Raw genomic sequence first — 12,395 nt, forward strand, 5'->3', positions numbered from 1 at the left:
ATTAGTGCATATGCCACTGCATGTACACCTGGCTTGAGGCAGATTCAGAATCAATCTATTTCATATAAAGCATTTCCTGGCAAGATATTCAGCACGTGTTGCCCTGGTATTTGAATTTAAATAAGCTTCTGTGGATTTTTTCCCCCTACGGTACAGAATCAATATGTCTTTCCGAAGTCTATTTCAATTTCATCAGTTTCATGGAAAGCTTTTAATCAGAGTTTATATTTGTGAGTTCTGCCTGTCCTTCAAGAAGAAGCCATGTTGTGGTGAGGGGAGCAGGGTTTAAGATTGATTTTTATTGTATGCTGGCAGTTTATGTGTTTTCCATTAAAGTAAGTAATGACTGTATGTACATCTACAAAGTAAACATGCTTCTGGAGAACTCAAATAAAATTAATTTCAGTAAGGATTAACTTCAGCATAATAGGTTCTTTATGAAATACAAGGGATTTGCAATGTGAGATTCATTATCCTGTAGGTTATTCACTTCTTCTTACAGAGAAATGTGATAAAACTGGGGAAATTAACATGCTGTATTCATTAGCATAAACAGTGATTCCACAGTCAATACTAAATTCTCCAAATATATAAATCATTTCCAAAAAAGAAATGAAGCCAGTGAAAATGTTACCTGCTGCCACCACGCTGTCAAACTGTTTCACACAGAAGACAGAGAGAAAAAAATTATATTTTCAAAGCGCTGACGCCTTGAGCAGTCAAATCTAACTAGGTAGGTGGTCCCCTAAGACACAATTACGGTGCGATACTTCAAAGAGATGTCAAGCTGCCTCTGCTGAGTAAGAAGATGCACATAGGCTCTCCCAATAACGGCACTGAGACAAAGGTATGCTATACATTGTTAGCTTCATGCAAAATATTCTTTTGATACAATCTTTTATATATGGTACATATAAATTGATGCTGCACTATATGCAACTGTAGATTGTAGAAACTTTAGATTTTATGTTTATTAATTCTAGTAAAGTTGCGTATATAGTTTACATCCATGTCTGTGAAAACATAGATGTTTCACACACATCTTCATATCTTGACAATGAGCACAGTCTCAAGGTGGACACCCAAGATTTTTGTCACCACTCCCCCTCTTTTCCTGAGATATGATGTAATGTAATGGCCATAAAAGTGTTTTTGGAGAATATTTTGATGCCATTGTGAAGTTGACAGTTTACATTTTTTATATAAATTGCTATAAATGTATAATTCTGTTATCTGTGTGAAATTTGTCATAATAAGCGCATTAATTACAGCCAAAGACGTGATTTGTTAGATCATGCTGACCTTGACCTTCGGACCACCAAATTCTAATCAGTTCATCCTCGAGTCCAAGTGGATGTTTGTGCCAAATGAGAAGAAATACCCTTGAGGTATTTTTGAGGCATTATGAGAATGACACAGATGCAAGGTCACAGTGACCTTTTGACCACCAAAATCTAAACAGTTCATCACTGAGTCCAAGTAAAATTTAGGAGATTCCCTCAATGTGTTCTTGACATAAAAGTTCACAAGAATAGGAGAAACAGACGCACAATCCAAAGACATAATGCCTCCGGCCATGGCTGTCGCTAGTTCAGAGACATAAAAAAAACTAACCGTTCAGTCTCCAGGAGACATTCTGCAAGAATAAATCACATGACGCATTGTTATGACACCAGCGCAGCCCCCCTGGTGTGCTGTTACACAGTTTCCCGGCACAGTTCACAGCCACAAACAACATTGTGGGATTTGAGCTGAGCAGAAGGGAGGTCAACTAATTATCTCAACACTCAACAACTCTTTGGTTGCACCACAATCCGCTCATTCTCCACTACAGCAGAAATCACACAGCATATCTGAGTGTGGTGCCTCAACATGAAATATGTATGATACAGGAGCAGGACATGTTATTCAGGTCATCTGTATATTCTGTTCACTCACCCTGTGGTATGAAACCTATTGCATCAAATATGCACATACTGTATATCAGCATGTTACAGTCTGCACGTACCAAAGAACTTTTTAAAATTAACTCAAGTCATAAGATCAAAACAGTAAACAAGAGCAAGAAGTTCAGTTCAAAAGTCTTACAGAATACAGAAGCCAATTAAATTTATTACAGAAACAGCCTTTTTCCAGAAGTTTCTCTATGCATAGACAGAACTCTCTTTTCATGTATGCAGAAGATCTAATTTATTATTCAATGGGTTGGGTTCAGACAGATAGAGAAGATGTGGGATTAATAAACCGGAGAGCAACTCACAAAAGCACCATTTGCACTTAGTGCTGACCTGAGTCCTAACCTGACATTTAAGTGTAATGTGCAGCCTGACATCAACTCCAGAGCTCACTGTGGAAAGACATAACAAAGGATTGGATAGGATTTTTTTTAATCCTTTGTTAATACAACACTCACATATAGGTTGAAAGAGTCACAGTAGGTCACAGACTAAAAAGTGATAGAATATCTTAATTGCCATTGTACGAGATACAGCTTGGAACCCCTGTATCGGTACTAAAAAAAAAATAGTGGAAAAAAAAACACAAAAGCATTAAATAGCAATAAAATGGCAATGAAGTTATAACATTACAAATAGGAAATGTCAAAAAAATAAAATGGTGCAAAGAAATCTACAATGCCTACAGAAATCTACAAACCTAAATTAATGCAAAAGACAATGCACAGTTTAATCAACATTAATGTAGTATATTGAGAGGGGACCCCTATTAACTGTTTAACTGCAGAATGGCATGCTGGCAAAGCTTGCTTTCCATTGCTGGCAACAGTAAATTCAAGGAAGAGACCGGAGATGTTACACTGTAAATTTCATAATGAGCGCTTTGGATCCTGGAAATAACAGCCTGGTCTCACTGCCAGGACATCAAAATAAGCTGCTTGGGCAGTGTCCCTGGCATAATGACACCCAGGGCACACTTAAGCTTCTCTCTAAGACACTTTCAACCAACTACGATGTGAACCCATCCACATCATTATTAGACTGTTATCGCACCAGACTAAGTATAAAAGGCACAAGATCCACTGGGGCTGGTGGATGAGACCAACAAGCACAGGACTTTGACTCAGGAGACTGGTGTTTTTGTCCTGAATGATATTAAAAGTCAACGTTATTTTGTTACATGAGTCATTAGTCACCTGAATTAACTAATGGGACTAACATTAACCCAGATCTTTCCCAAAACCTGAACAAGTAGTTCTGTTGCCTAAACCTAACTACCGACTCCTTCTTAGTTTGTGTGAGCTTTGACACCGAAATGATGCACACATTCTACCATTGCCAGGGGACTCAACGATGCCATATCAGGAGTATTGCTCAAGGCCCAAGCAAGCCAAGTTTCTGGTGTAAAGTTGTTTGGATTAGAGATTCTCTGGGAAGCTGCAAGAAGCATTACCGGAGGCCAAGCAATCAGCCTGTTTCCAAGAGGCATGTTTGTAACGGGCATGCAATATTGCATATAAACATCGAGCACTTTTCTGTGATTTGAGGTTATTTTTCAGTTTCCACTGTGACGTACTCCTTCCCGCTCTCCACTCTTATTCCCACACTGGTACCAAGACTTAAAAAACGTGGCACTATAGTTGACCCCACTCTGTAATAGCTATCATGCGAAGAGAGCTGACAATCTGGCATTCTGAACCAGTTTCTTGACAACTTGATTCACTAAAAGAGGCAATTGGGCAGAGTGGTGCTCTGGAAGACTTCCATCCATGCGGGTTTAAGAGATAGTTTGGAGAGTGGAAATAGGCCCATAGTCAATCCACTTAAAGGAGGATTAATGCTACAGGATTGATTCGTGGTAATGCCCACCACATTTTCTGACCACTACGTTTTTTGTTAAATGGCATAACAGTCATGAAAGATAAAGGGAGTGTCCTTATTGTCCAGTCCTTATTGGCAGGAAGTGATTTTAAGGTCTTACATTATCAGGAAATCCGTTTAAGTAGCTCTGCAACTATAATGCTACTTTGTGAAGGTCAGGATGTTCAGCTTTTACTTACACAATGGGAAGGTGTTATTTGAAAGCATTTGAGGCCATTGTTTGTGATTTTATTATGCTGCACTTTAATGCAGAGTGTATTTCTCATGTTGTTCCTTCAATATAAACAAAGGTAAGAACAGAATGTTTAGTAACCCATGTTTAGTGTTAAGGAGTGTGTATTGATTGCTACTGTCCTATCTGTCCTCTAACCTAGATGATCCCACTGTGCAGGGCCTGGACAAGTCCCGCCATCTACAAACAGGAGAGATGATCATAATTGTGGTGGTCTTGGTCATGTGGGCAGGTAAGTTTGTATGAAATATGTGAAAGAAAGTAATAAAAGTAAAAGAAGAAGAAAAAAACATTTAACATACAATAAAAAACAATAAATATGTTTTAGGCCTTGATGTGTGAGTAAGTTTTACAAACTGTCTGCCTGAACGTTAGTTAAGTTAAAAGAGGGTAGTGATATGTACATCACGTAGGTGCAAAGCATATTGAGTTAGAACAAAGTCATACCTACATTTACAGATATTTGATCGTTAAGTCAAATATATTGTTTGCGTCCGAAAATATTATTATAGGAACAGCTTAAGGTGCTGTCATGACTTCTTGTTGACATAAGTGAAGCCACCAATTTACACAATGCATAGGTCTTTACAAAACTAGCAAATTAATTTTTTTAAAGAAATACTTCACCCCCTAAATGACTATTTGTATGTCAATAAATCATCTGGTGTTTGCTCAGTACTTCAGAAACAGACAGCCCTTTCCAATGGGGAGCTTAAGTGAAAGTGAAACTTATTTATGCTCTCCTCAAAGCCAGACTCCATTGACAAAAGCAGTATTTTTACCTCGCTGAACATGGGAGCTGCTGGTCTACTACTGCCTTCATCAGTTAGTTTTTTGTGTTATGGTGTGACTTTGATGTTTTAAAGGGTTAGTTTGGATTAAGCAAAGTCACACAAAAACACAAAAAAATATGCATATTGAGGATTAACAGCTCCCATGTTCAAGAAAAGTAAAATTAACTTTTTTTTTGTTGATGAAGTCTGGCTTTGAAGAGAGTACATGTAAATTTCACATTTAGTTCATTTCCCCATCAGAAAGGGCTATCTGTTTGGGAGGTATTGATTCAGCAGCTGAATAAATGAGACTTGAATCATACAGCATGAGTTGTGTGGGTGTAAATAGATGTTTTCATATAGCTTTGCTGTTGTTAAATGTTGCCTCCTATGACATTTTTGGATTCTTTGTTTACTGGAGGCATGCAAGAAAAATGGTGAGCAAGATATACAAATAGTCATTTGGGGGGTGAAATAATTCTTTAAAAATACTGTTGGTCCCCTTAAAATGTATCTATAAGAAGTAACAGCTTGAGGTGCGGCAATGACTTCCAGTTTGCATAAGTGATTGCCTTTCATGGACGGCACTGCAGGTTTTTGCTCCTTTAGTAGCTAATAAAACATTTCCTAAGTTTTACTGGTGCTGCTCAATTTAGTAAATCACTACTTGAATATATTATAAGCAATATAATATACTGTCTCCATAAAAGCTCCTAGTGCTGAGTGCTTTCACAGTAACACGTATCTCAATATGTCTTCTATCTTTTAAGAATTACTGAACACCTTTTAGGAAATTCATGAGGTCTAATATGTATAAATCCAATGCAAAGTACAAGATATTATTGATCAGTTGTTGTCAATGGGTAAATTACATTAAAATTCTGCCAGATAAGCTAGAATATAATTGGATTTTTTTCCATTGGAATTGCAGCTTGTTAGTTTTTATTGTCAGCCTCAATGATATAGACTAATGGTGCACAGCTGACAAAGGTTTGATACTGTAGATCATGTAATTACATCAATATACTGACGTACTAATCAATAAGCCCCTGAGTCATCAAGAATCAGATCTAAAGTATCCTGGTTTGATTTAAGTCCAAAAACCTGAGTCTGACTGAAAAATGAACCAACATTGAACATCCCCTCCCTGTTTACCCTTTATTTATTTTTCCAACAACAATGTCAAACCAACACCACGCTTTTCTGAGCATTCTCTGCCTCTAAGCTCTCCATCCATGTATGAGTTTCTACTCCTTTGAGGAAGTGTGCTGATTAATGGAGTGCTGAGGCACAATGAGAAGTGGCATATCTGACAGCCTGCCAGGAACGGGGCTTTCCCGCCCCCGAGCACCAGAGTGAGATGTTAAATAATACTAATGAGAGAAACCAAAGTAACACAGAGGCTGTGAAGAGTGGGAGTGAAAGAATAAAAACACCTCATGTGGTGCATTCATAATGGGCTGCTCATTTGCATCCAGTCCCACTTAAAGTCACCTTATTTCCTTATTTTATGAGGCATCATGCCCCTTTAAACATTCAAAATCTGCAAAAGATTGTTTTTTTCTGCATTAATTTGTTTGTTTGTCCTTTTCTGTTCTTTTGTCTTTTGATCTTTCATGTCTTACTTTCTGCTGCTTAGTCTAGGTCTAAAAAGTTAAGAAAATTAGAGCTAATTGCTCTGATCTGCTGTACTGTTTAACATTTCTATGAAGTGAGAGCTGAAAATCTTTCCTTAATAACAGCATTTTATTTGCAGATATTTTCGTTGATATCTTGAGAAGTGTCACATTATAACATTATAATAAACTATAACTATATGAACAAAACAAGTGTACATGTAGACATGCCTACCAATAAATATCTCGTGGCTACAAAGAGACAATGACATGTAACTGCAAAATTGCAGAGCAGTTATGAGATGCATGAAAAATAATTTGTTAATTAACTGAATTACGCCCCTATTTCTCCCTAGTTGTCATTACCAGAACTCCATATCAGTTTCTGAATATTTAATGATAGCATTCTCATAGAAATTCACAGCATCAGTGAAGCAAGGAAGTTAATTGTGAGCCTTCAGTACTTATCCAAACTGGAGGCAGAGCTGCATCTGGCAGACTGCATATTGTAGCAAAGCCAACTCCATGGAGATTTACTGTCTTCCAAGCCTTCAGATAAAGGCACAGCCATCACACTCCCGTGGGAGCAGAATTCCATTATCCACATGGCCTTTCAACGTGCTAAGCTAGAGGAAGTGGTGACATGTCTGTGAGCGACAGTTGCCACCTCACGTCTAAATTCCTGTCCTCATTTGTGTGTGTTGCACATGTGCCCGTCTCTCACCTCCCGGCAGCTGTTATTGCCCTGTTCTGCCGGCAGTATGACATCATCAAGGACAACGACTCCAGCAACAATAAGGAGAAGGCCAAGCCGTCGTCAGAGAGAAGCACGCCGGAGCACCACAGTGGAGGGCTGCTGCGGAGCAAGGTGAGCATGACTCCTTTGAATTGAAGGCCACATAAAGGCTCTTTCAAGCAGCTGTGTGTGCACACAAAGAGCATCGCTGCTGTCTGTGTGACGGTGATCGCAGCACGCACAATGAAACGACCCTGAAACTGAAAAGCTAAATGTGATTCAGCCAACATTAATCTCATTATTCAGACCTGTGCTTCTCCTACTGAGATATGTCAACATGTCTTCTTTTTGCTCAGTGTTGAGCTATTTGTAAAGCTCCTTCCTGCAGAAACAATTTCCTCCTCTGAATAATAACATTAATATAATCTTATCTATTATGTGCTCAGCCAGCTCACACCTCCGTCTGCCTCTTTGGCACTTCACAACTGCCAAACTGGTTATGCTGGATATTAACATGATTACTGTAGTTTTGTAGGATACAGATGAATCTGACTCTGCTGTACAGATGGGAAAAAAGCTCCAACATGTCACAAATCATGATGGATTTATTGGAAGATGATGCTTGATCAATAGTTAAAATATTGCCCAGTGATGGTGCATGTACTGTAGCAAGTGGATGCTTCTGTTTGACTACCAGAACCTTCTCTCCTGTGCTTTGCACTTCCACACATTCTCATATAAAATAGATTAAAAGCCAGAAGCCCTTCCTGTGATTAAAATGTGAAACATAAACCAATACTTATTTGATTAGCAAATGCATGTGGAGGCATGTGGAGAATGCGTATGTATGCTCAATTAGACAATTACTTTTTTGTGTAAAGGAAAAAAAAGAAGAAAAAAAAATCAAACCAAGGACAACAAACAGTCTAGGCTGTTCTAATGCACAGTCTGCATTAATACTTACAAAAAGAAATACACCAGAATTCATAGATAATCCATGTAAAAATGAGCCAGTAATTCCTTTATGATTATCAGGAAGGCCACAGTCATGTATCGAAAAAAGTTAATGGGAGCAAAGAAGGAACTAGAATAAAGAGCTAAAGTCTGCATTAAGAGGCAGATTGGGATGGTGGATGGTTCAAACAAACACAGGACTTTCCTCCAGGAGACCAGTGTTTGTGTCTTTTGTGAAACCTATTGAACTCTGAGTTATTGTGAGGTACATCATCAGCAAAGGTGGACAAAGTACTCAACCCAATTACTTGAGTCAGAGTATAAATACTCCTGGTCAAATGTTACTATTTTGTAAGCGAAAGATGCTGAGTCAAATCATTACTTGAGTTTAAGTACTGGACTACTGCTTAAGTACTGCTTTAAAAAAACTTTTAATATTTAAAGTATTTTTTTTTATCTCAAAGTGTTGTTGCCTATTACCACAATACATTAACATAACCTAATGGCTCTAAAATATCCCAGTTGAAAGCTTGTTGAATATGGTGCAAAGATACTTTTAGGCCGCGATGAAGTTTGTGCGCAGTAAAAAGAGCAAACATTTCAAACGATAAGAATCATTCTTAATCACAAAAACTTCAAACATGGACTTCAAGTATGGCCATGGGTGATCTGTTGGGAAATATTCATCTCACTCTGCTGTTGTAGCCATTAGTAACACCACAATAACCAAATACAAGCGCCTGCTGATGACATCTCTTCTCTATCTGTCTCGACTGATGAGCTGTCCAATCGCATTAATCCATGCACGAGAATATCACTCCATCAAACAAACCACACACAGAACTGTTTCACATCACAATTTATGGAGTTCTGCCTTTAAGAAAGTAAAAAAAAAAAAAAATCATCCAATGACTTCAAGACAATTGTAACAAGTAACGACAGTCTTCATAGAAATGTAGCAGAGTCAAAAGTACAATATTTGCCTTTTAAATGTAGTGGAGTCAAACTAAAAAGTAAAAAAAAATAAAAAATCTTAATTTAAGATACTTACTAAAGTACAGTACTTAAGTGAGTGTTTTAGGTTACTGTCCACCACTATGTTTGTTAAGAACTTACTTTCCTATATCGTGACTTTGCTGTCCTAAACCTTACTTATGTAACTTTTTGTTATGTGACAGTGCCCAACCATGATTGTGTTCCCTAAACCTAATGTAACTGGTAGGGGAACTAATTTGTTAGATATCATACAAACCACTGTATGTACGTTATTGTAAGATATCATATGAAATGTCATATGAGGATCAACCAGATGGTTACAGTTATCACTGCTAAAAGTAATACATAAATAAATTCTATTTGTTTTTATTCAGATCTTTTTGGGAAGACATACATTTCAATAACAGTGTCATTATTCTGTTCTAGACCATGTAATATGTAAATGCTTACAACTTTCTGGCACATAACTAGTGCAGTAAACCGTAAACTGTGTAAACTTTACCACAGCTTAGTTTAATGCTGGAACTTACCTTTACTATACAAATAAAGCATTGATGCTAATACACATCTTAACCATACAGCTTATTTTTTAAGCCTGACCTTATCAACTATAATGCAGTTTATCATCTTTTTCATAGAGGAATTCTTGTATATACCATTACAAATCTGATGCTTAAAATGCAACCTTCTCCATGAAATGATATTCCACTAAGAAAAACTGTTACATCTTGCATTCAAAACAGCACCTGATGGAAATGGTATCTTTTCCCACAGATGTAATCACAGAAATCTCCAAGGATCCATTCTGAAACCGTAGTCTCTACATACAAAAAACATACAAGCAGCAAGACTGTCTGTAATGTAACATATGTTGCATGAGATAAATGAAAGATAAAAGAAGCCCATATCTTTAAAAAATGAATATAAAATGGAGTCACTGGTGAACTTTAAGCAGTGGACAGATATGCAGTCACAGCTGAGTAATGAGGCCATGACCAATCGATAATCGGGGTCATTTGCATTGTGAGCGTTGACCTCAGGCTGGGATTTAACATAGCAGTATATTGAGTTCTCTTGTTTAAATTAGCTAAGGGGCAATCGTTGTAGGATTCCTCATTGAGTTTATCTTATCTCTCCTTCCAGTCCTCATTAGATGGTCAGATGGTGATTTAACGTTTCTGTCCGAGAAGTTCTGATGAGGACTTCAGAAACTCTCTGTAGCATCAGTCAATAGTGTAAATGGTTCAGCAAAAGTCCTAAAGGTGTTCAGTCTCACTATTGGCAAACTCATCAATTACCAAAGCTTTGTCATGCCTCTCGGTGTGGGATATCAACGCCAAAGGCACACTTTAGCGTGTTTATGAGATGCAACAGGCTTTCAACTTATTCCAATGTAAACCCACATGTGACAATACTTGAGATGAAGAAGAAATGATGTAGTATGAAGAGCGAGACAGTCTGTGGCCGGCAGGAGAGGAGGGAAGTGGAAGGGTCTAAAAAAACATGAGACTCACCCAGGACACAGCAGTTTGCATCTTATTTTAAACTAAAGGTTAATGTTGTTTTTATGTGGTGTTACTTAACTTACCCAAGGTCCTCATGCACTGACTTCACTCTTGTGATTTACGCCACTTAGATTATGTAACACACGGACTTAATCTAACCCAAAATGTGTTGCTATGTGTTTCAGCTGTGCATCACATAGAGACACTAAAGGGTGCCCTGTGTGTATCACACTGAGGGCAGTGACAAAGCATCGTTATTTTACGCCCTGGGTATGAGAACAGGTTGGACTAATGCAAGATAAATGATGTGTGGAGACTGTTTACATTTCTGTCAAGATGAATAAAAATATTTCCATGAAAAACTATATTTGCATGTGGAACTACTGATCTTGAATGCTTAAAAAATTATGAAGCTCAGAAATACACGTTTATCTACTGTAAATTTGATGTCTTTCTGGCATTCCTTTGAGTAAAATATTAGTTCATTACAAATTATCCTCAAGTCATAAAAAACTAAGTGAGATTTAGAAAAAAAATTGTGACTGAAAATAGAAGTTTGGGGGAAACAATACCACATGGTGTAAAATGCAACAATCAATAGATCTTTTATTTTTTCATAATTAGTATGCCAAAATCTTCCAGGAGTGGAATACTGGGAACATAAGAGGTGGTGCAAAAAAAAACACAAGAACCAATCAAAAACAACAAAATTTGAGCGCTACTGCCAAATGAATTATGTCTGTCTGGACGGGGAGACATCCCCGTGTCAACCCTCCTACTTTTGAAAGTGATGCAATTAAATTTGTCCCAACAGCTTTGCCAACCCATGTTGTCTAAAGGTATGCCAAAGGAAGACATTCCTGCACAGTGAAAAACTGCAAAGCAACAGAATGAATTTTATATTCTACATACAAGCATTTTAACAAGAAGAATGTAAACTCTTTTTTTATCCCAAACATATTGATTAATACTTGTTATTTATTTATTTATCTGTTTGTTTGTTCATTTATTTAGCTTTGAATTACATTTACTGGTAAACTGCAGCATCAGTTACTGTATTAATGTGATTGTCTTATATGATCAAATTATGTCTTAATTTCAGATTAAGCCTCATTTTGATTTATCTTGTCTGTTGCAGTTTCATCCTTCTGTGCCGTCTATTAACATCATCGAAGTTTGAGGAGAAGCCAGCCGAAATTCCTCTCGCTGTTCTACCATCAATGCATTATCCACCTTTCTCACTGATGAGGAAAAAAGCTGAAAAAATGTACAGTTTCTGTGGGTCGTCATCAGTGAATAAGGTCGGCTGAGCTCTTTTTGCAAAAGACACACATGCATGCACACAGTTTTTGTAGAAAAACTACAGGTACACACCCATTCACCTGACCCTACACACACACACACACTCACACACACACACAACACAGTACAGTAGCTAACACAAACCTTCTTCTGCAGGTTGATAGTACATAAACTAATGTTAACCCATGGTGCCGTTAACATTGATGTCTTTGCCAGGTGCTTGGTATGTTATTGCAATACAAACACACTATCATCTCTGGGAGGCAGATCTTCATGACTTTAAATACGCAGTGTATTTTTGATATTGGCATGTGCAATTAGACACCCTGTTCACCTGTTATAGGCAACATAGCTCTAAATAAAGCAGCATTTTTCCATTACATATAGTGTTAATATATTATCTCATCACAAATGTATAGTATCTGACTGCTGTGGGCAGACTGTA

General features: G+C 37.5%; 1 protein-coding gene across 1 annotated transcript in view; it reads left to right on the plus strand.

The window, feature by feature from the left end:
* Positions 1–12,395, plus strand: part of fndc4a (fibronectin type III domain containing 4a) — a 30,165-nt gene extending 17,770 nt beyond the window's left edge. The window contains exons 4-6 of the mRNA XM_042503776.1: positions 4,211–4,300; positions 7,192–7,325; positions 11,787–12,395. Coding sequence (XP_042359710.1) covers positions 4,211–4,300; positions 7,192–7,325; positions 11,787–11,828 — 266 coding nt within the window. The 3' untranslated portion in view covers positions 11,829–12,395. The remainder of the gene's footprint in view (positions 1–4,210; positions 4,301–7,191; positions 7,326–11,786) is intronic.

The sequence above is a fragment of the Plectropomus leopardus genome, chromosome 16 (assembly GCF_008729295.1).
Source record: "Plectropomus leopardus isolate mb chromosome 16, YSFRI_Pleo_2.0, whole genome shotgun sequence".
Taxonomy (NCBI): domain Eukaryota; kingdom Metazoa; phylum Chordata; class Actinopteri; order Perciformes; family Serranidae; genus Plectropomus; species Plectropomus leopardus.